The sequence below is a fragment of the Pleurodeles waltl genome, chromosome 8 (assembly GCF_031143425.1).
Source record: "Pleurodeles waltl isolate 20211129_DDA chromosome 8, aPleWal1.hap1.20221129, whole genome shotgun sequence".
In the NCBI taxonomy this organism is placed as follows: domain Eukaryota; kingdom Metazoa; phylum Chordata; class Amphibia; order Caudata; family Salamandridae; genus Pleurodeles; species Pleurodeles waltl.
The window spans coordinates 654571883-654597193 of NC_090447.1; the positions used below are offsets into that span (position 1 = coordinate 654571883).

General features: G+C 43.6%; 1 protein-coding gene across 2 annotated transcripts in view; it reads left to right on the plus strand.

Moving 5' to 3' along the window:
• The window catches only part of TOMM70 (translocase of outer mitochondrial membrane 70), a 208703-nt gene that overhangs the window by 39912 nt on the left and 143480 nt on the right, over positions 1 to 25311 (plus strand). For both annotated transcript variants that reach the window (XM_069204747.1, XM_069204748.1), the window contains exons 3-4: positions 17773 to 17899; positions 21855 to 21964. In XM_069204747.1, coding sequence (XP_069060848.1) covers positions 17773 to 17899; positions 21855 to 21964 — 237 coding nt within the window. The remainder of the gene's footprint in view (positions 1 to 17772; positions 17900 to 21854; positions 21965 to 25311) is intronic.

The following is a 25311-nucleotide window of genomic DNA, read 5'->3' on the forward strand; positions in this document are numbered from 1 at the left end:
TCAGGGGAACCGGAGATATGAATTTTTAAAGTATTATTATTTTCTAGCGCATAGAAACAAAAAGCGCCAATCGGGTCATCTGGTTGCACCAGGACCGGGACAAAGTCAAACTTTCAGGCCGACCGCGATGGAGCCCTGCTCGGCTACAGGTCGCGGGAAGCCTCGGTTAAAAAGTTACCTTCTGACTTAGTCTTTATTTTGAAGTTTTTCTTCACCGGGACGAACCTGCCAGTTGGATCCGACCTCCTGGAGCCCTTGTCCGGATACGCGAAGTCGGTTTCCTCGGTGGTGATTTCTACCTTCGGACTTAGTCGTTTTTTCGAGATGAAAATCCTTCGACCGGGGTAAACCTGGATCTTGATCCGACGTCCGTGGAGCCCTTCTCGGATACGATGGCTGGAAGGTCCCGGTCAACTTTTTACGTTCGGACTTAGTCTTTTTTTCGGATGTTTTTCTTGACCGGGACGAACCACGAAGTCAGGCCGGGTCGCGGTTGAGGCAAGCCGGCTAGAATTTCCGCGTCGAGACGGTCACTTTATGGAGCTTTTTTCTAAAATTTCTCCAATCTTTTCCAAACTTCTGGGGCTTCACCCAGATGTTCTTTTAAGGTTCTTTTGGGGTCCACAGCTCACCCCAAGGGTCCAGAAGTTCTGTGATGGTCCTTGGGAAGTGTGGACTTCAACTTCCAGAATGCACCTGGCGCAAACTCCTTTTTGGCCACTGGACAGTGGTCAGCTGGTCACTTTTTCAGGAGTTGGTGCAGGGGACTCTGGTTAGCAATTTTTCACCTGTAGCAAACAGGGAGTCCCTCCTTGAACCAGTTGAAGCCAGGCAAAGTCCTTCTTGTGGTGAAGCCCAAGTGTGCAGCTGGTGCAGTCCTTCTGAGTGCAGGGTCCAGGTGCAGGCCAGGGGTCCAGCAGGGCAGTCCTTCTTCTTCTTCTTTAGTTCTTTTCTTGTTGAATTCTGGAGGGGATCTGAGGCGTGGGTGCAGGTCTGCCAGTTTTATCCTTGCTCCTGGGTGAAAAGCAGGGGGGCCCTGGTCCTCCAATCAGGGACAGGGTCGTCCCCCTGTGATGACCACTTCCTGGGAAGTGTGGCAAAAATCCATCCCAGAAGGCAATAGTCTCTAAAAATCCAAAATGGATGAATCTGATTTTTGGAGGAGAGATCTGGCTGAGCCCACCCACTGGTGTGGCTAAAAATCATAAACACACCCCTCTCCTGCCCTCTCCTAATCTAATCAAGGGGGCACCTAGCTGTCTGGGGTTGCAGGATGTGGGGGTGTTGCTGGGTGCTCCAGATGTCCTTCTCTGCCTTTGAAGACCAGTTTGGCAGCCCTCCCCCTTCCTGCTTCCCCATCTGCTGAGGGGAGATTCTCTCCCCCAAGCACATTCCTTTGTGTAAAGTCAGGCCACTTCACACCTCATTAAAGTAGCCTGGCAGAAGCTGCTGCAGGCTGGCCAATCAGAGCACAGCAGCAAAAACAATGCACAGCTGAAATTGGCAACTTTTTAGGTAAAGTCTAAACTTTTTACCTGCACTAGTTATATTAAATCCAACAACTGGAAGTTGTGGGATTTATTATAACAATCAATTTGATACCAAATTCTTGGTATGTAACATTTAAGGAGACTTTAAAATTTAAAATAAAGTCTGCCCATTCTAGCCTATGAAGGCCATTTACTTCAATGAGGGAAAAACGAATTTGGCTGTTTTTACCTCACCAGGGCTTATAAATCTATTTTTATAAAGTCCCTGCTTATAGTTACATGGCACCCAGCCCTAGGGGCACATAGGGCACACCTTAGGGGTGACTTATATGTAAAAATAAGGTAGTTTAAGACTTTGGAAGTACCTTTAATTCCAAAGTCGAATTTGCATATAACTTTAATTTAAAAGCAGCCAGCAAGGCAGGCTTGCTTTTAAAATGACACTGGGCACCTCAGCAATGCACCTAGGTGTGCACCACCTATGCTGTGGTCCCTAAACCTACATGCCCTACCATATACTAGGGACTTATAGGTAGGTTAACTTAGCCAATTATAATTAGCCTAATTTGCATATCCATTTTACACAGAGCACAGGCCCTGGGACTGGTTAGCAGTACCCAGGGCACCATCAGAGTCAGGAAAACACCAGCATAAAGTGGAAAATGGGGGCAAAAAGTTATGGGGCCTCTGCAATCAGCCCCAGTTTCTCACACAACCCCCCCCCAGCCCACACGCCCAGGAGACTCAGCCCAACCCTGGGAGAGTCTTCCTGGCTTGTTAGGCGAGGAAGACAGTGAAGAAAACTGGCTGTCCCTTTGCAGGGCCTACTCTGCCTTATATCCTCCTGTCAGGGTCACTCCCTCTGGGTAGTGAAGCCATCCCAACAGTAAAAGGACCCAACTCAAACTGAAACTTCCCTCTAGGGGGGTCTTCCTCCTCTCTCTCTGCCAACTTGGGTAGTGAGGTGCCCACCTCCCCTACTCCTAACTTTGCTAGGGCAACACCTAGCTTACCCAAAGAGGTCACCCAACACTTGAGCAACCCCACCATGACCAATAGGGTCAGGGGGCCTACTTTGCTATTGGCTCTGGGGTCTGCCTCCCAGGCCAAGTACAGTGCTGCCAGGAAGGCTAGCACCCAGCAGAGGCTACTGACAGCTGTCAGTACCCAGAACCACACCCTAAGCTCTCCACTGACAGGTGGCTGAGCTGCTTTAGGGGCATCTTTGGGGTCCTGGCACCCCTCTTGCTGTCTAGAGTGGGGGGCTACCACCTCCTGTGGCAGACACCCTCCTTCCACTCTCCCTTCTGTCAGTGCAGGGGCAACACCTTGCATCTGGACAGCTGCCTGACTACTCAGGACTTCCTTGGGGTCAGGTGAGGCCTCACCAGTGCCAACTCTGGGCTCCCCCCCTACTGGGGCAGAAGGCCTTTGGCTCCCTGGAACTCTCTTTAAGAGTGGCCTACCCTTCCTTTTCTTCTTTCCTTTTCTTGGGGACCCCTGTCTCCTAACTGTAGGGACTGACTCCCCAGGACTTTGGGTTGGGGGGGCGCCCTGGGCGACCACCCCATCTGTGACCAGACTCACCTCTGGGAGGTCATTGCCCAGGATACAATCTAGGGGAAGGTCAGCACTGACTACCACCCTAATCCAGTCAAGGATACCCTCCCTCTCTAGGGGCACTATGGCTACAGGTTTGGAGGTGACCTCCCCTGTGGCTATCCTGACTTTCTTTGTCTTTCCTGGGACATACATGTCTGGGGTCACTAACCGGTCACTCACTACAGTGTGACTGGCACAGGTGTCTCTCAGGCCAGTGGTAGGGATCCCATTCACTTGAATGTGGTGGAAGTGCCTACTCCCACCCTCAGGGATCACCAGCTTACCATCTGGTCCTGTCTCCCAGCACAATGCTAGGAGGACTTCATCATCTGAGGAATCCTCCTCTATGGCTACACTGGACAGCCCAGTGCTAACCACCTTCTTTGGACAGGCTGCATCTCCTCTGAAGTGACCTGTCTGCTGACAGTCAAAGCAAGCCCTACTGTCCAAGAGCTTTTTTAACCCTGGGTCTCCCTGTCTCTGCATGTCAGAGTGGGAGTGGGATTTACTCTCCTCCTTCTTAGGGTTCTGGGGTACAGAGGGAGTCTCTGTGGTGGGCTTACCACCTCCCTCCTTAGGTTTTTGGGGACCTGTCCCCCCCTTCTTGGAGTCTCCCCCCTGGGACTTGACAACCACCCTGGTTCTCAACCACTCATCAGCTGCCTCCCCTAGCTCTCTAGGGTTGGTCAGCTTAGAGTCCACTAGATGCTGGCGTAACCTTTCTTGGATACAATTGGTCAAGATGTGCTCTCTCATGATCAGATTGTATAACCCCTCATAAGTATTTACTTTGTTGCCAATAATCCAGCCCTCTAGTGCCTTTAGTGAAATGTCCACAAAGTCAACCCAAGACTGGGTACTGACCTTCTGGGTGTCCCTGAACTTTATTCTATATTGCTCTGGGGTCAGACCAAACTTCTTGACTAAGCACCTCTTCATACTAGGGTATGAATCTGCCTCCTCCCCCCTTAAGGTCAGAAGCCTATCCCTCCCTGAGTTGGGGACCAACTCCCACAAAAGGGAACCCCAGTATTGAGGCCTAACCCTTCTCATTTGGAGTGCCCTCTCAAAGGCCCCTAGCCACTTATCTATGTCATCCCCCTCTACATAAGCAGGAACCACCCCCTTGGGTAATCTGGGGCAAACTCCCCCACCCATGGACACCTCAGCTTCTTTATCGCTGCTTCCATCTCTTTTTTTCTTTGTATGCCCACTTTTTCTTCTCTAGGGCCAGCTTCTCTGCTTCCAAAGCTATGTAGGCTAGCTGGGCTTCCAGCTCTCTTTCCCTGATGGATGGGTTCTCTCCTCCTGAAAGGACCCTCTTCCTACCACTAGCTTTGGGTCTGCCCCTAGTGACTGTGTCCAGTGAGGACCGTTCCTCCTCTTCCTCACTTGGGGTCTGATGCCTTTCCTCCCCTGAGTGGTTAGAGTTAGCATCATCTTCTTTTGGTTCCTCCTCTGGAGCTTCCTCTGTCTCTACCTCTTGGGCCTCAGCCCATGCTGTCAGGGATTTAGTCAGGATTTCTTTCCTGAGATTAGTGGTTGCAGGCAACCCCCTCTCAATACACAACCCCCTAAGCTGGACTACTGTCAGTGTGGGTAGGCTAGCCAGATCAAGCTCCATGGTTCCCTAGTTTTGTGTCAACAAAAGCTTTTTGCAAAAATTGGAAACAAGAATTTAGAAAAATTACAAAAATTCAATAATTGAAATTAATCCAAATTAATTTAAAAAAAATTAAAATTAAAAATGAAAAACAATTTTTGCACTAGGACAATTTAAAGGATTTTTAATTTGTTTTATCTAAAACTGTAACGTGATATTGAACACAAGTACAGGATCCCGTCGCTGCTTCCAATTATGTTGGAAAATGGGTTATTGGTAGGGCAGGTAGGTACCTACACCTAGCAACAAGCCACAAACCTCCACAAAAGTACAGTTAGGTCTCAGTAAATTAATCCCAGCTCTACCCTTGGTAGCTTGGCATCGAGCGTCAAGGCTTAACTTAGGAGACAAAGTGTAAAGCATTCAAATATCACACAACAGTAATTAAATAAAACACAGGAAACAGTTTAAAAATCCAAAACCAATTTATAAAAATAGCTTATATTTTTATCTTTAAAATGACACAAAAACGATTAAAATCGGTTCAGGGGAACCGGAGATATGAATTTTTAAAGTATTATTATTTTCTAGCGCATAGAAACAAAAAGCGCCAATCGGGTCATCTGGTTGCACCAGGACCGGGACAAAGTCAAACTTTCAGGCCGACCGCGATGGAGCCCTGCTCGGCTACAGGTCGCGGGAAGCCTCGGTTAAAAAGTTACCTTCTGACTTAGTCTTTATTTTGAAGTTTTTCTTCACCGGGACGAACCTGCCAGTTGGATCCGACCTCCTGGAGCCCTTGTCCGGATACGCGAAGTCGGTTTCCTCGGTGGTGATTTCTACCTTCGGACTTAGTCGTTTTTTCGAGATGAAAATCCTTCGACCGGGGTAAACCTGGATCTTGATCCGACGTCCGTGGAGCCCTTCTCGGATACGATGGCTGGAAGGTCCCGGTCAACTTTTTACGTTCGGACTTAGTCTTTTTTTCGGATGTTTTTCTTGACCGGGACGAACCACGAAGTCAGGCCGGGTCGCGGTTGAGGCAAGCCGGCTAGAATTTCCGCGTCGAGACGGTCACTTTATGGAGCTTTTTTCTAAAATTTCTCCAATCTTTTCCAAACTTCTGGGGCTTCACCCAGATGTTCTTTTAAGGTTCTTTTGGGGTCCACAGCTCACCCCAAGGGTCCAGAAGTTCTGTGATGGTCCTTGGGAAGTGTGGACTTCAACTTCCAGAATGCACCTGGCGCAAACTCCTTTTTGGCCACTGGACAGTGGTCAGCTGGTCACTTTTTCAGGAGTTGGTGCAGGGGACTCTGGTTAGCAATTTTTCACCTGTAGCAAACAGGGAGTCCCTCCTTGAACCAGTTGAAGCCAGGCAAAGTCCTTCTTGTGGTGAAGCCCAAGTGTGCAGCTGGTGCAGTCCTTCTGAGTGCAGGGTCCAGGTGCAGGCCAGGGGTCCAGCAGGGCAGTCCTTCTTCTTCTTTAGTTCTTTTCTTGTTGAATTCTGGAGGGGATCTGAGGCGTGGGTGCAGGTCTGCCAGTTTTATCCTTGCTCCTGGGTGAAAAGAAGGGGGGCCCTGGTCCTCCAATCAGGGACAGGGTCGTCCCCCTGTGATGACCACTTCCTGGGAAGTGTGGCAAAAATCCATCCCAGAAGGCAATAGTCTCTAAAAATCCAAAATGGATGAATCTGATTTTTGGAGGAGAGATCTGGCTGAGCCCACCCACTGGTGTGGCTAAAAATCATAAACACACCCCTCTCCTGCCCTCTCCTAATCTAATCAAGGGGGCACCTAGCTGTCTGGGGTTGCAGGATGTGGGGGTGTTGCTGGGTGCTCCAGATGTCCTTCTCTGCCTTTGAAGACCAGTTTGGCAGCCCTCCCCCTTCCTGCTTCCCCATCTGCTGAGGGGAGATTCTCTCCCCCAAGCACATTCCTTTGTGTAAAGTCAGGCCACTTCACACCTCATTAAAGTAGCCTGGCAGAAGCTGCTGCAGGCTGGCCAATCAGAGCACAGCAGCAAAAACAATGCACAGCTGAAATTGGCAACTTTTTAGGTAAAGTCTAAACTTTTTACCTGCACTAGTTATATTAAATCCAACAACTGGAAGTTGTGGGATTTATTATAACAATCAATTTGATACCAAATTCTTGGTATGTAACATTTAAGGAGACTTTAAAATTTAAAATAAAGTCTGCCCATTCTAGCCTATGAAGGCCATTTACTTCAATGAGGGAAAAACGAATTTGGCTGTTTTTACCTCACCAGGGCTTATAAATCTATTTTTATAAAGTCCCTGCTTATAGTTACATGGCACCCAGCCCTAGGGGCACATAGGGCACACCTTAGGGGTGACTTATATGTAAAAATAAGGTAGTTTAAGACTTTGGAAGTACCTTTAATTCCAAAGTCGAATTTGCATATAACTTTAATTTAAAAGCAGCCAGCAAGGCAGGCTTGCTTTTAAAATGACACTGGGCACCTCAGCAATGCACCTAGGTGTGCACCACCTATGCTGTGGTCCCTAAACCTACATGCCCTACCATATACTAGGGACTTATAGGTAGGTTAACTTAGCCAATTATAATTAGCCTAATTTGCATATCCATTTTACACAGAGCACAGGCCCTGGGACTGGTTAGCAGTACCCAGGGCACCATCAGAGTCAGGAAAACACCAGCATAAAGTGGAAAATGGGGGCAAAAAGTTATGGGGCCTCTGCAATCAGCCCCAGTTTCTCACATTCGGGGCACTGTATATCATGAGTTTGGTTTTCTTAACATTTATATCTAGCCCGTAATCTCTGCAGAAAACCCCGAACTGGTTAACCAGATTCTGGATTCCCATGGATGATTTAGACAGGAGAATAGTGTCATCTGCATAAAGTAGGCATGGAACTTTGATCCCGGCCAGCTTTGGGGAATCATTAATGCAATTTGCTAAATACGTAATACAATTATTTATGTATAGAAGAAAAAGAGTAGGGGCCAAAACACACCCCTGTCTGACTCCCCTCTCAATAGCCACTGCTTCTGTTAGATCACCATCCTTACCGCTCCTGATTTGTGCATAAGTATTCTCGTGTAGTCGGGCGATAAGTTTCAAGAGACCATGTGGGATACCCATATTGGCTAGTGTCAGCCATAGCTGGTTTCTGGGGATCAAATCAAACGCGGCTCTGAGATCAATAAAAACTACAAAAAGGTTGCCCCCTCCTACTTCCACAGTCTTCCATTTTATTGTTAAAAATCTTAGCACCTGATCTATGGTGCTAACTGCTGGCCTAAACCCAGCTTGTAGATCAGAAATGGCATTGGGTTCCAGAATCCATTCTTCTAGACGGGACAGAATTTGCTTTGCAAAAAGTTTTTGGAAGTTGTCAAGTAAGGAGATTGGGTGGTAGTTGACAGGGTTAGAGGGGTTACCTTTCTTAAAGATGGGAACTATCTCTGCTCCCATCCAGGAACTCGGGACAGGTGCTCCTGCAGTTACCGCATTGGAAATGAGGTTCAGATATGGGGCCCATATATCTGGGTTTATCTTGTATAAATCGCCTGGTATTTTGTCAAGGCCGGGGGCCTTTCCCCATTTCAGTGAAGAGATCGCAGCCTTGGTTTCAACCAGGGTAAATTCAATTTTGGGGGTCTCAGTAATCATGATATGGCTCAATTCCCTGGTAGTAACACAGGTGAACCCAGAATATAATCGGGAAAAATGATCTGTCCACTCTACAGGGAGTATTGAAGCACCAGGCGAACGATTAGGTTCTTCACTGGCATCAGCCACCAGTTTCCAAAATTTCGAGGTGTCGTTTATTTTAGCAGACTCTAGGAGGGAAACCCATCTAGATTCATCCCATCTCCTACGGGCTCTACTTTGTTCCTGTTTATAATCTTTCCTGGCTTCCCTTATATGATCTGACTGGCCTCCTCTTAAAGCTCTCAGCAGTTTGTGCTGTGCTTCCCTGCATGCAGCGTTAAACCACCTTGCGTTGCACTTTTTTTAACTTATTTTGCAGACTCTTTGGTAAAAAGATTTTTTAGAGAATTAAAGAATTGTGTGTGGGCTACTATAAGCCCACCATTATCTTCTAAAGGCTGAGATATGCGAACCATGATTGTAATTTGCCATTAACAAACTGTATTATTTTATCAATTGGTTTGTTTTTCATTTTCTGGTAACTGTCCACTTCATTTAGTTGTCTCATTGCTTCATCTACATAATCCTTTCGATTTAGTATTACAACATTTCCTCTCTTTTCTGCAGGTTTGATGATTATGTTATCATTCTTAATCAATTGTTGTAATGTTTTTCTTTCTGTTGACGTTGAATTCTCTAGTTTTTGCAGTGGTTCTTTATACTTTAGTAATTCCAAGTCAGCTGTAACCAAGTAAAAAAATAAATCAATTTTATTGCCAGCTGTTAATATTGGACACAATTTAGATTTGGCTTTAAAATGACTGTAGGAATGATTATTAGTATGAATTTGCAATTGATCCATAATTTGAGTTGATGTCATTTCATCCTCCTCTGTTATGCATCAAGTCATAGCAAACTTTTACATCTTGTGTTTGTTCAGTTGTAAGTTTGGTATCCGTTCCTGTTTCTCTGTTTATTAGCAAAGTATTTAGCTAATTTTATTTTCCCCACAAATTTATAGGTGTCCATTTTGATCTCCACTCTGAAAGATAGACCCTTATTTAGCACATTGATCTCATTCTGTGGCAAAGCATAATCAGATAAATTCACTACTAAGTTATCTTCCATGTTATCTTTGTCTGTTATTTCTTTTGTTTGCTGCACAATGGGTAGTTTCTTTTTCCTATTGCCTCTTCTGGTCTTTCTATGCTTGATTGTAAGTTTTTTGATTGGCCTCTGCCTTGGATGTGTCCTCGGCCCCTGCCTTTTGAGGTTTGTTGATCCCTATACATAATTTGCATCTCCACTAGTAATGTTGTTTTAATCCTAGACTCAGTTGTTTCCTCATTTTCACTTAATTCAATGTCTGATTCACTAATTGTGCCCAAGGTAGTTGGAATGTTAATTTTAGCTTGTGATGTAAATTATTTAACAGCTTCAAACCTTCAAGCAAAAATCAAAATGTTAGCGTTTTTATAATCATTTTATCCCGGAGGAATTTCCTTTGTTACGCGCTTCCACCTCTAGTTCATGTTTATTAAGTCTGTCTTCTATTTTTGTCTTAATTTATTAATATCATCTTGGTTACTCTTTGTAGTCAAATCGTCCTATACTTCTTGTGCTGCTTTTTTTTACTACTTCTTCCACATAAATTGTGGCTTAGTTGATAAAAATGCTCATCATATTGCGTGAGCAGTGCATATTGTTTTCACCCCATTCCAACAATAATTCCGGTTGAATATCAGGTTGATTTGGCATTGTGAAGATACGAAGGCCTCTGGGCACCCTGTCTACTTATATATATTTTTCAATTGTTAAAATTTCCCAAATTTTCGTTATTTCTTTTCAATACAACTTTTCTAATTGGAAAAATAACATTTGTATGTTTGTGGAATTCTTTGACTCAATCGTTTTACTACAGGATATATTTGGTGACTAGGAGGACGAGAATACCCTGCAAAGGTGAAATGTTGAATAAAACTCTATTTTTTTCCTTGCTTTTCTGTCACACAAACTACATAAATATGGTGGGATCAACAAAATTCATACCACCCAGTGTTTCACAACCTGTCCTGATAAAAACGCTACCCCACTTGAGTGCCTGTATCTAATGCCTGCATCAGGAATGGATCACCCCAGGGTCAACAGTTGCCCTCATGTAAGGACTAACATTGACCGTTGTGTGATCCATTCCTGTCACGGGCACTGGGCCTACCCACACAAGTGAGGTACCATGTTTATCGGGAGACTTGAAGAATGACGGGTAGAAGGATGTTTGTGGCTCCCCTCAGATTCCAGAACTTTCCATCGCCGAAATGTGGAGCAAACGTGTTTTTAGCCACATTTTGAGGTTTGCCAAGGATTCTTGGTGAGAGCCCCACAAGTCACCCCATTCTGGATTCCCCTAGGTGTCTTCTTTCCATAAATGTATAGGTTTAGTTAGGTTTCCCTAGGTGCTGGCTGAGCTAGAGAGCCAAAATCCACAGCTAGGCACTTTGCAAAAAACAAGTCGGTTTTCTTTGGGAAAATGTGATGTGTCCACGTTGTGTTTTGGGGCATTTCCTGTCGCAGACACTAGGCCAGCCCACCCAAGTGAGGTACCATTTTTATCGGGAGACTTGGGGGAATACTGAGTGGAAGGAAGTTTGTGCCTCCTCTAATATTCCAGAACTTTGCAGAACCAAAATGTGAGGAAAACGTGTTTTTTGCCCAATTGTGAGATTTCCAAAGGATTCTGGATGACAGAATCAGATTAGAGCTCCACAAATCACCCCATTTTGGATTCCTCTAGGTGTCTACTTTCCATAAATGTATAAGTTTGGTAGGTTTCCCTATGTGCCAGCTGAGCTTCAGCCCAAAATCCATAGCTAGGCACTTTGCAAAAGTCACATAATGTTTAAATGGAAAAATGTGATGTGTCCACGTTGCGTTATGGGGTGTTTCCTGATACGTGCACTAGGCCTATCCACACAAGTGAGGTACCATTTATACCGGGAGACTTGGCGGGACACAGAATAGAAGAACAGGTGTTATTGCCAATTGTCTCGCTCTACATTTTTTGCCTTCCAAATGTAAGGCATTGTGTGAGAAAAAAGTCATTTTGAGAAAATGCCCTGTAATTCACATGCTAGCATGGGGACCCCCGAATTCAGAAATGTGCAAATAACCACTGTTTCTAAACTCCTTATCTTGTGCTCATTTTCGAAATGTATAGGTTTCCTTGATAACTATTTTTCACTCTTTATATTTTACCCAATGAATTGCTGTATACCCGGTATACAATGAAGACCTATTGCAAAGTGCAGCTCGCTTATTGGCTCTGAGTAGCTTGGGTTACTGATGAACCTACAAGACCTATATATCCCTGCAGCCAGGAGGGTCCAGCAAACATAACAGCATATTTCTTTCAAAAATCTATCATAGTTGGAAAACAGTTACGAAAGAAAACCGTGAGAAAGGGCTGTTGTTTTTCACCTCAATTTCAATATATTTTTGTTTTAACTGTTGCTTTCCGTAGGAAAATCTTGAAGGATCTACACAACTGACCCCTTGCTGAATTCAGAATGTTGTCTACTTTCCGGAAATGTTTAGCTCTCTGTGATCCACCATTGGTTTTACACCCATCTCTGTCACTAACTGGAAGGAGGCTGGAAGGTTAAAAATAGAGTATGTTCCAGTAACATACCAAAACTGTGTTAAAAATGTGGGTTTTCTGATTCCAGTCTGCCTGTTCCTGAAAGCAGGGAAGATGGTGATGTCACCGTAACCCCTTTGTTGCCATTTGCAGGGATAAAACTAGATCCTTTCTTCTGCAGAACTTTTTTCGCATAAAAAAAAAAAAATCTTATATAATTTCTTGGCCTCCTCCAGGGGAACCCACAAACTCTGGGTACCTTTACAATCCCCAGAATGTTGGGAAAAAGGACACAAATTTGTCCTAAGCGCGAACTACCCCAAATAGCTAAAAAAAAGGGGTCCGCACTGGGGGAAAAAGGGTCAGCAGCTAAGGGGTTAACACCCTCAGCGTGTTTCCCATGCCCGCTCACCCACAGGCACCTCAGGCCCTGCCCCAGTCATCCCTGCTGCCTTCAGTGAGGAGGCTATTGACCTCCTGAGGTCTCTCACTATTTGGCAGCAGCCATTTTGCATTTAGTGGGATCTCCAGTGACGCAAGGTGGGCCATTCTCTCCCTTACTCTTTCCCAATAGGTCTGTTTGAGTGGGCATTCTCATAGGATGTGAAAGAAGGATCCCTCACTCCCACAGCCCTTTCTGTTCTGTGGAGTATCTGCCGTACCTAATTGGTACATACATGCTGTAATCCATACGCGTACACGGACTATCTTACGGTTGGACTTACTATGGTCCAGGAGCGACTATCGATTTAGTCTTATAGGCACCTCAGAACTCCACACGGAGTACCTTCATATAGGAAAGGACTTTTCACTCTAAATGCCGCAATATGGACTTAAATGGCACATTTTGAGTACAATATACTATATCAGCAAGCCTTGAAAAAGTCGTTGTTATGACGAAACACGTGTCGGCTGTCTCTACATTGAACACTGTAGCTGATGTTTTTCAATGGATAACCAAAAGGAAGAATAAAGGACATTATTTGGAATATTTGGATGTGCCGTGGTTCCCCTAAATCTATGTACCTAATTGGTGTAGTAGTGTCTGTGAGAAATGGGACCTAAGCAGTATTTTGAGTTGGACCAATTGAAATTGCCAGTTTCTCACAGACTCTGGAGTGCCTCACTCCATTCCTCATCATTGAGGTCTCCCAAATCACCCTCACACTTTAACCTTAATGGGCCTAATGGATCTGGGGAGTTGTTGACCAATTTCCTATAGATTATTGACCCCCCTTTCTCAGATAATTCCTCTGTTAGTATTCGGTCCTCTAGCAGAGAGGCTTCAACAATCTGCTCCTCTTCCTGTCTGACAACACAAGGTATGCCCCAATTGTAAATATTGAAATCTCTCAGTCTCTGCCATGGCATACTCCCGAAGGAGGTCCTCGAATCCAATGATGGCCTGGTCCCTCCAAATGTCACGTTCTATGCCGATGAGCTTCTATTTCGAGAAACTCAGTAATCCACCCACCTCGGACAATAAGCGACCTTGCCTAAGGCGCTTCCTCGAAGTTTACTGAGACGTTGAATCGCGGCTTCTAAATCAGCTAATTTGCGATTAAGTTTTTCCAACTTCACAAATACTTTCACACAAAAATCATTAAACACACCTTCCAGTTTGTCCAGCCAATTTAAAAAGTTGTTTGTGAAACGGGATTCCAAATCTTGTAGTTCTTTAGCAAATAAGGCCCTCGAGTTAGTAGTTTGATTCTTTTCAGTGGTTCTTCCCTTTCTCCACCCTGTTTAATTCAGGGCTAGAGTTAGGAACAGCCATGCACACCCCTATGGGTGACCATCCCCTTTATTTCTCTTCAGTGGGGGGAAAATAGATGTTGAAAGGCTTCCTTCTAATAGATCATCCCATCTCCGGGAATTACTCCGACAATAAAACTGTGATGGGGCTGCTGCTTCCCCCTCTTTACCCAACCGATAATCAGATGGGCTTATGGCGACAGTGGCATCATTAGAATTGGCCATATGCACTCCATATGAGGCTTCCTTAACCGCACAGATTTTGCCCTCCACAGAGCTGATCTCCGAACTTATGCCTCCCATAGCAGTTGTAAAATAATTGGTAAATAACAGTATCTTCCTGCATCCTATCGGACACCTGGAGTTTGTGAGCCAAGAAAGAGGGCCCAGCCTCGTCCAGGTATAGGGCAGACGCAGATGGGCACCCTCTTGGCCTTGTCTTTGCCTGGGTGCATCCCACGGGGGAACAGTGGCTCCACACCCTTCATAGTGGCACTGTTGGGCCTCATAACACTGGCTCCTGAATCCTCTGGTGCGTCCCGTGCTGTGGGGAAACAGAGATGGCTTTAACCTAAGCTTCCGCTTGGCTCTGACGTCAGGCTCCACCCCTTTCACAGAGGCAATGCTGGGCCTCCTAGTCCTGGTCCCTCTACTCTGGTGCTTTCCCAGTAGTGCCATCTTCAGATTTTATACCGCTCGAATTGTTCCATATAGGAATTCAGAAGAACAGAAGAACCTTTCAAGTCTTCAGATACTTTACAGAAGGAATTTCACCACAAACCATAGAGACAATGGCAATTTTTTTTTTCTGTTAATGGGAACGTGATCGGACAGCAGTCTTAAAGGAACAGAAAGACTTTTGTTTTTTGGGTTATAGTTATTTAAAATCAGGTTTGAATTTTGATAGCTGTCTATAAATCAGAAGAACACAGTATATTCCGAACTCATAAAGTCCAGTTAGTGAAATAATGATCTGAGATATGTATAGTGCATAGTTTTACTGAATAGTGTACTTCTAAAGACTGATTCCAAGCAAAATATTTTTATTCCGCATTGGAAATAAATGCCTTGGAACTTAAAATAAGTGAGCCATAAAAATGCTACTTCTTTCAAATTATGTTAGATATTCCAGTGTTATTTCCACTATTGATTTTGTGATTAACTTGATTTTCAGGGCAACACATAGTGTGCCGGCTAGGAATTTCACTGTAACTGGAACATTCCCCAAAAAACAGCTGCAGCGGATGCTTTGCTGATTGGATCAGAATTTCAGATAAACGATCTTCCGACACAAGGAACAAGTTTTCATTTGAGTTTCTCTGTCAAATCACCTCAGACTCCCAGGAGGTCATCTAACTCTCATGTCCTCCTTTCCATCCTTTAAGCAAAATTCTCCACTTGTTCAAAGGGACAGCACACCAATGTACTGCGTGAACAAGTAGGGACAGTTCAGGTCCAGATTTCTTTCTCTCTCAGAAATAGACCCTAGCTGACAGATCTCTTATTTGAGACCAATAACAAAGCATTACCTTATTTAGGAACTGGGAACTAACAACCTAGAACAAGTGGCAGACCCTTTCAATTGATTTGTCAGGGAACTTGATATCCCTTTAAACTAATACCTCTGCGCCCACTGATCATCATCAAACTGACTTTTGCAAGATAAGGAAAATTTTCATAGTCGCAAAATGGCCAAACAAGTGGTGGTTTACCTTCTCCTTCTGTAAAAAAAAAAAAAAAATCACACTATAGATTGCCATTCAGACAGGGTATTTTAAATATATATTTTTCCCAAGTTCCATTACCAGATCCTTCATACCAGCCTTCCATCGTTGAACTTAGTAGCCTGGCTCCTCAACACATCTGATATGAACACTTAATTGTCCAGAAAGAGTGCATTGGCAATTTAAAGGAATTTAGGTATCATTGACCTCACTAAGTGTTAGGAGGGAGCAGTTCTCTCTTGCGTTCTTTAATTAGCCAAATAGGGGCATCAATTTTCATCTTTAGAGGCACATCCTGCAGCTGTTGAAGCTTACATCATATGTCCTTCGCAAACCTTTTTTTGTTTTTTTTGTTTTCCCAATGTCCCAGTTATTAAGCACGTTTGAGAGGAAATTAAAACATTTTTCCACCAGCGAGATGACCTTTTGAACATAATGTTCTTTAAACTAAAGGACCCATACAACACTTAACATGGAAAGCTGTTGTTCAAGCAGCTGTTACCTCAGCTTGTAGGATTAGCAAAATCCCAAGTTTTATGCAGTACATGTGCGTACTAATAAAGAATTCCTGAAGGAGATGGTAAAGTTCCTTAACTGTTATCCAAGTTCTCTACCATGAAAATCTTCAATAAAGGCATAAGCAACCATTCCTTCTTCTCTGGGGAAAGACTTGAGAAACGGGTTACTAGTTATGGGCATGTCTGATCCCACCAACTGATGTAACTCCCACTGACAGGGCATGGTATGACATTGGTGGCATGACAATTCATTGCTTATGTCTTTAATGAAAAGAAATTCTCCTGAAGCAGAGATAAGAGAGCTAGGATTACAGATGAACGTTTTCATATCATGCAGCTTGAAACTGCTCTGCTCTAGCAGAAGAACTAGAATGTGCTCTTCTCACTCCTCCCGGTCCTGAAACCAGAAACTACGGCTACCAATGTACATACTGACTACACCCCAGGAACCGTCACCTCCCTAATGTTGTGACTAAGTAACAAGAATCTAGGGCTTGCAGGCTTCATTGTACTTCCAAACACTGCGAGTTCTAGACATTGATATCACCCAAAGAGATGCGTAACATGTTCTCAGCTGGATGTTTTTTTTAAAGATGTTTAAAGATAGGCTTATAAGGTAGGTTCAAAAGAAGTATTTTTTGTTCTTCCCACAGACTTCCATTTCCGTTAAATGAAGGCTGGTGCTACTGCCATGCAAGAGTTTGATGTTTTATCCTCTATTCCAGCAGCATACCTATTTGGTTGTGACAGCAATGCACCTAATTCCAAATGCAGCTATGGGAAGTGTACGCTATTCTTTCCAATTTTGATGAATCTGCATGGTTAGACTGTTCACTTTAAAGCCTGCGTTGGCTGTTGCCATCTTCCAAGTGTGTTGTGAAGATGGCTTTCTTTTAGTCTGGTGCAGCTTTATGGCTGGGGGCTTTTTTGTTGTTGTTCTGAAACTGCAAATTCTATAGTGCTCAGTCATCTGTCCTAACCCTATTAACTGCTTCCTGAAACAGCATGCTCTGCTGGTGTGTTTTTCCAATAACAGCTCCTCCAGTCCACTGTACTTTTCTTACTAAGTTTTACTTAAGTCCTTAGATTAGAGGTTATAGATATACATTCCCCGTGGGCCTGCTGTAAGTTCTTCTTTTTTTTTTTTTTTTCTCTCTAATCCATGCAGCAGATGTTGATCACAGAATTGGTGGTGCCTTACAGTAAAAAGCATGGTAACCTACTTGCCACTTTGTGTTGCGGAGTATCTGCAAAGGAGCAAACAAATATTCCCAGTTGTGGTATGGATATTTAATAAAAGAGGTGTCTAAAATGTGCTCCTACATAACCTAAGTGCACTAGCCTGGAATGCCGCCCCAATCTCATTCCCTATTCTATCTGACTGGTCCTGAAAAAGTGTTTTATTAATGTAGGCATATTGGATAATATAGGCTTACAATTAACATTAAAAATATGTTCAGATCAATTCCTGTGATCAGTTAGGTCTCATAGTTATGGAAACATATCTTTATCATGTACAATGTTTACTTGTATGTATTCCGTGCAAATCTAATTAAATAACTTGTAAAAAATATTTGAACTATAGAGTATCTTTGTGAATATACTTTTAGGTTCGTGGAGGTTAATTTTAAGTAGCTTTAAGAATGCATCACTGGTAATTTCAATAAAGGTAGATCAGAACACACATTTTGTTGAGCGCTAACATAACTTATTGCTTGGGCAATGGCAGAAATTAGCTGCCAGTGCGTTGGCCTTTAATGTGAAAACCAACTGTTCCCCTAACCAGAATTTGAATTACTAATTGCAGCAAAAATGGGAAGATGTGATACAAGACTGCACAAAGGCTGTTGAGCTCAATCCCAGATATGTGAAGGCTCTCTTCAGAAGAGCGAAGGCCCATGAAAAGCTGGACAATAAGAAGCAGTGCTTGGAAGGTACATATGTAGATGGCTTGGTAGTGTCATGTGATCTATGTTTTCTTAGTTATTGTGCAGTTTTCTGACTTAACTGTATGAAACCCTTTACCAGATATACGAAGACCTTGTGACATCATTACTCACAAGTACCAAAAAAAGGCACCACGACTCCTGTGAAAATTTATTACAGCTGAGTCGAGACGCTGCATGCCTACTGTCAAAGGCAGAAAGCAGTGTGAAAAGTGACACAGAATTAGATTGCTCTCAACCAGCTACGGTCTAACAACCTTTTTAGGTCTCTCGTCTGAACATGTTCTCTTCTTAAATTTCAGCCATTAGCCAGTCCGAGGCATATATGACGGTATTATTGAATATTCCACTGCTAACAAAACCGTGAATGCGCCTGCTTTGCATGGTCACTTTTGAAGGTGTTCATCCACTTTGCACGTCCACACTTTATAGGATATATAGTAAAAATGGTGTGTTTTATTACTACAGAGAGAGGGGAACAAAACCACTTAATGTAACCCATAACAATTTCAAACACAGCTGCATTAGATTCCTCTGCCTCTCCAAAACTATGTCATACAGGTTGTGCAGAATGAAAGCTCTTTCTTTGTTTACTAAATTCGGAGAATCTTTAATATAGCCTTTTAGCCCGCTGCCAAGGGCCGTACCAGTTATTAAAGGCCCTGGTCCCGAGCTATAGGCACGATAAATGGGGCCTTTAATAACCGGTAAAATCGGAGACAGAAGGCTATAAGGCTTTTAGAGCATTCCGCCCACTAAGGGTAGAATGCTCCAAATTTAAAAGGGAGAAACATGAACAAACATTAGAATGTTTTACTCCTCGCTTATATCATTCATTTTAAGCACATAGCCTATTCATTGTCTTCAATGGAACTCTCAACATTCCAGTGTTTTAATCCTTTAGATTATAGTTGCTATCAGGTAAAGCTCCAGCAGAGATTATTCTCACATTTCATGTGTTCTATTTGCAGCAATACTCATGCACTAGCTTAAACTGTACATGGGTGAACTGTGGATTGTTAAAACTGAAATGCCTACCCAATCGTGGATTCCCCACATACATGCGATCCTAAACACATTGACCTAGTTTCCTGGGAGCTAGAATTATTGTGGTGCAAGAAGCAAACAAGATGTGCGTTTTTCAGCCCTCTAGAAAATATATGATTTTAGACTAATCATACAAGCATCAAGTGAGCCATATTTGTGACTGTCAAAGATACAAGCTAGATGTAGCACCTTAAGCACTGCACACAAAAACGTACATGTGTATCATCAGTGCATGTGAAGGCTAAATTAAACAAATTACATTGTCCCATTTCAGCTGAATGGCTCACCCAGCCCTGCTTTTGATTTGAACGGGTTAGTACAAATCCTTATCTTTTATTTTAAAAAGAAAGTATACAAGTCCCAGAACACAGAAGGAGTGATGCAGGATAAGTTGAAGTATTCACACTTGACCCTGACATCTTGAAGTGTAAGCCATCAGCCTCCCGTAAAATGATTAAATAAATCCAGAGCTTGGCACTCACTTTTTGCCCTTGGCAGGGCGTTTTAAAGGTAATCCGGGCTGTGTACTGGGCCTTTCCCGAAGCTTGTTGTGGTTGTGCTAGCCTTGATCACCACTGTCGAACTAGTGGCCTTCCTATGCCGAACTGACCTCCCAGGGGTGACAGCTATTCCACAGCTCGTCCATTGTTTCCGACAACTGCACTCTCACTGCAGATAAGCCCCCCCTCCAAATCTACAGCCTGAACACCACTGCCGCTGAAGCTCTCCTTCACTCACTTTTGTGTGTCATCAAACTAGTGTTGTCCGGTTTTGCATGTGAATCTTTTGTGGATTCACGTGCTGTGCATTATTCCACCATCCAGTGGTTGGGTCCGGAATTCTCCATTATGTTGTAGCCCTTCTCTTTTTTTTTTTTTTGGTTGTTATTTTGTTTTGTTTGGTGGACATCAGCAGCACTTCCATTTGGTATCCCGTGACAGTCCTGCTTCCGCCAGAAGCTTGCACCTTTGGTCACCATCTTCAGATTCCTTTTTTCCTGCTGTTAGGTCTGGAAGCCTGCCGAAGGATTAGCAACATAGAGAAGAAGTTTGGGAAGAAAATTCCAAGAAATCGCTGAAAAGTACACTGCAATCGTTGCCATCACTGACCGAGAACTTAAGGATGAAGATTCTAAATACAAAGTTGAATTTCCCCGTTCAGGGGGCTCCCTGAAGGGCCTGGATGGAGAAGACACTTTTCCAGTTTTGCAAGAACTGCCACGACAAGTTCTCACAGAAGGACAAGCACCAGGTCTGCAACCTTTGTCTCCCAGTCAAACATGAGAGTGAGGACTGCAACGCCTGCTCGGCCTTCATGTCGAAGACGCTGCGAGTAAGAGAGAAACAGGGACGTGCACATCACAGCATGCAGAGCCAGCACTATCCCTGAGGGACCTAGGCCACTCCAGTGAGGCAGACGATAATGTTACCGAAGAATCAGAGGGAGAGTCTTCAAATTGCATAGTAATAAAGTGCACCTTCAATTTACTTAATCACAGAAGTTGTATTCTCTATTTTCTTTTCCTCATAATGTGAAGCTGTTTCATGCCAGTCCTAAAACGTCCTGTGGCCCAAAGAAATAATGCCTATGGCTTTGTTCTGTGTGTTCAAGAAACTCCTTTGTGTTTGCTTCTTATTAAAAAACAATTATCATTTAAAAAAAAAAAGTCAAATGAGTAAAAGTGGCTGTGATCTCTGTGTAAGAAACTGTTTAAAGTGATTTCTTCAGCACATGTAGTGCATTCTAAGAATTCCCTGCAAAACATGTCATCTGAGAAGAGGGTTTTGGCCGTTTGTCATGGATGCTAGGTTGGCAGATCCTGTGATCACCCAGGGTTACCTCTACTTCACATCTTGAAAGATAAGAGTACCAACCACTATGCTAGTGCCCTAATACAATTAGGACTTGTTGTGGCACGTTGTGATATTGCCAAGAGCTAGAGGGGATCTAGCTCCCTGAGCAAGACTAGATGGCTAAGAGAAACAAACAGAAATATGCACTTAGAAAAGCCCATATAGCGATCCTCCAAGAAACAAAACAAACATTTTTGGAACTGTCGTGAGCATTTTTATATGCATGGCGGGCCCTAAACACAACTCCGTGGTGCTTTGATTGTGCAGGAAAGAGGGAAAAATGAGGTTATGGTCCATTAATGAGTATTCCAGATACATTGCCTGAAACATAATGAGAAGATACCTATTTTGTCTGGCGAATCTGCTCCTACTATACCTCTTGCTTTGTTTCGTCTCAAGTTCCAATAAAATGTTTTATAATAAAAAAGAAATAGAGACGAGCTTGTTGAGGTATGAATTGCGGCGCAACCACCCATGGCATGGCAGGACGCATGTGCTTCCTCCACCATCTTACCACTTGTGGAAAGTAAAGAACCCCCCCCCCCCCCCATCCAATAGAAAATAAACATGTTAAAAAAATAAATAGGTTGTGACAAAATAATTAACACTTTTCCAGGGCTATCAAATGCATATTGTCCTGTGCTTTATGCGCAAACCATCATGCAGCTACATAAGTATATTGAGAATAGCTTGTGCTCATTTGGCACCTGTTCTGTGAGTGCGCTGCATTAGTTATCTGCTGTGTCTGACTGTGTGCGATTGATGATTGCACTTCTACTTGTGCTGTATGTAAGGGACACTTGTATATTTGCTTCCTGTGTGATATCGGTTGTGTGAGTCTTAGTAAAGTTTCAACATGTATTTCCCTGTACAATATCCAAAATCATCAGCGTTGTCAAAGCTTTTATTGTGTCATTCTTTTCTCAAGTCACAGTGTGCAGAAAAGCTTATAAGCGAAATGGGCTTGTTCTAAAATGCAATAACTAGAACGTTTAGACCAAGTAAAATTCTGTTGATTCTTTTTTTTTGCATTCTGTTTCCAGATGTCACTGCTGTCTGCATTTTAGAAGGTTTCCAGAACCAACAGAGCATGCTATTAGCTGACAAGGTGCTTAAGCTCCTTGGGAAAGAAAAAGCCAAAGATAAATATAAGGTTAGATTGTCAGTTTATTTCTAAATATATGCATTTTTATTTATAACCAAGTGATACATCGTAAATGTTACGTCATATTCAACAATTTGTGGTACAGCGATTTTTACGTAAAATCATCACTCTAAATTTTACATACTATATTTTCATCATAAATAATACATGATCAAAGCACCTACCATGAAAACTTCACATGAGCATAACATCAGATGTTGTATTTAAAGATTCTAAAAACTCACTACACTTAATACACAATTTAGCTTTTGGTTTCCCTCCCAATGCCTTCGTCCTAAATCAGAGGAGAATGATTTTAGGCTGCAATCAGATATTGAACCAAGAAGGGACCCTATCGTTTTCACAGATATTGCTGTTGTATAGCAGATTGTCAGAAAAATTTGAATTATTTAGAGGAAATACAGGTGATTTTGGTTGCATGCAGCAGCTGGGAGTCGAACCTCACTGTCATGATTCTTGGACCTCTTTATCAGAATTGGCCATGGTTGTTGTAGCGTCTTCCCCAGCCGGGGTACCCGTCAATATCTATGCCACACTAAAGCTGTGTATTACATTTCTTTATTCATCTGTGTGTAACCGCAAACTCAACATAACTCCAGTATTGGATCTTTCCTAGATTTGCATGCTTGAGTCATTCACCGTTGTTGAGATGGGGATCCTACGGTACCTTTAGAAAAATAGTGCAATGACCGCTATAGACTGGAAAGGCCCTAGGCCCTTCAGTTCGGTAACATATCCTAGTTGTTTAAAAAAAAAAAAAAAAAGACTGAACCTAAGCTTCAGCCAATTAGGTCGCACCACCCTTCAGAACACTCCTGTGGGAAGCTCCAGTCTCTAGGATTTTCTGCTGCATGTCTTGTGAGGGAGTCTCCATTAAGCTCTGTTCATTTCTACCTGTTCCTGAGGTTTTTTAATTGCTATATATATATATATATATATATGTTCAATGGCATGTGTAGCTGCAGATACACATGCTATGCATATCGATTCCGACATCTAGTATTGGGCTCGGAGTGTTACAAGTTGTTTTTGTTCGAAGAAGTCTTTTAGAGTCACGGGATCGAGTGACTCCTCCTCTCAATTCCATTGCGCATGATCATCGACTCAATTGTTAGATTGTTTTCTTTCCGCCGTCTGGTTCGGAGATGTTTCCTCTCACTCTGTGGTTTAGATTCGGAAAACTTTAGAAAACCTTCCCTTTCGTCGGTATTGTATCGCTCGCGTTCTCCATCTAGCATCGAACCAGTAGTACGGTCGGAAAACCACTTTGTTCGCCCTTTGGGCCGCGTGTGCCTATCTTGGGCCTATTCGGCTGACCCCGTGGAGAGCCTGATGGATCGGACTCCATTCCGATTCTGTCCGCAGTGCCACGCTAAGTACCCATATACAGACTAGCATTTGGTTTACAACCTCTGCCTTTCTCTAGACCATTGGGAGGAAAACTGCAAGGCCTATCGATCGTTCCACTCGAAAAAGACTCTTAGAGACCGAAGAGCACGAAGGCTGGAAATGGCTTAGAAGAGCAGTGAACATTTCGGCGTTACCGAGGAGGAACAGACGCAAACAGCAGTCTCTATCCGAGATACAGAGTCGGAGCAGGAGTCCGAAGACGACAGACCCATCACAGCCAGCCAGCATGTGAGTACGTCTGCCCCTGCACCCCACACAAAAAACAACAGAAGGCCTTGGGTACACCATTGCCGGAAGGCCATGGTTCGGCCCGGAAAAAGACTGTCGGTGACGGACCCTCGGGTTCAGCACTGAAAAAGGCCACACCTCCGACCACTTCGGAGTCGACAAAAAATATGAAGGGCTCCATTTCGGACTCCGGCATAAAAAATTATTTTCGGAACGAAAATTAGAAAGACAGTTTCAGAGCCGAGATCCTTCCACAACATTTTTGATACCAAAAAAACATCAAACTTCGGAACCAAAAAAAGATAGGTTATTCATAGGAGCAAGGACTTTCCAAAAGACTATGAGAAAGCCATAAAACCTCTAAGGAAGAGTCGGCCGTTGAACCAATTCTGCAAATTATGGATGAGAGACAATCTAGGATACACATCCATAAAGAGACGGGGAGAATTATTACAGCACCTCCTCTAAAGATAAAGAGAAAGCTGGCATTCCGAGAGAAATTGGACACTGCACAGCCCCCAGCTAAAGTTCCAAAGCAAAAAGAGAAGCCAGCACTTCCTCATTCGTCTCCTTCTTATTCTCCGCACCTACCTACCTATCCTCACACCAGCCCTACACCAATGCATTCTCCAACACATTCTTTTGATTCTCAACAAGACATTGTTGATCCATGGGACCTTTATGACCCTGATCCCATCCCAGAGAACGACCCAAACACCTACCCCTCTAAACAATCTCCAACTGAAGATACTACAGTATACAATCAGGTTATAGCCAGGGCTGCAGCCTATCATGGGGTAACAATGCACACAGAACCATTAGAGGGAGACTTTGTATTTAATGCGTTATCCTCAACACATTCTAGGTACCAATGCCTCCCAATGCTACCAGGCAGGGTAAAGCATGCAGACCAAATTTTTTATGACCCTGTGAAAGCAAGGATAATCACACCTAGAATAGAAAAGAAGTATAAGCCTGCACCCTCTGACCCTGATTACATCACCCATCAGGTGCCTCCTGATTCAGTAGTAGTTAGTGCTGCACGAAAGAGGGCAAATAGCCAGCCCTCAGGAGATGCACCCTCTCCTGATAAGGAGAGCAGAAAATTTTACGCTGCAGGAAAGAGTTGCATCCCAAGCAGCAAACCAATGGAGGATAGCTAATTCACAGGCACTACTAGCCCGTTATGATAGAGCCCATTGGGATGAAATGCAGGATATCATACAGCATCTCCCAAAAGAGCACCAAAAGAGGGCACAACAGGTAGTAGAGGAAGGGCAAGCTATCAGTAACAACCAGATAAGTTCTCCCCCTGATGCGGCTGATATAGCTGCAAGGAGCGTGAAAACAGCAATTACTATTCGAAGACATGCATGGCTGCACTCCTCTGCTTTTAAACCAGAAATCCAAGAAGCTGTGTTAAACATGCCTTTTGACAAGAAACATCTTTTTGGGCCAGAGGTGGACACTATAATAGACAAAATGCGAAAAGGGTTGGATACAGCCAAGGCAATGGGTGCTCTCCATTCTACACCATATAGAGGGTCATTGCGTAAGCCTCAGTTTCGAGGAGGTTTTAGACCACAATCCTCAGAGGCATCAACCTCGCAAGCAAAACCAACTTATCAAACCCAGTACCAGCGAGGTGGGTTTAGAGGCACATATAGAGGACAATACTCTAGAAATAGAGGTAAATT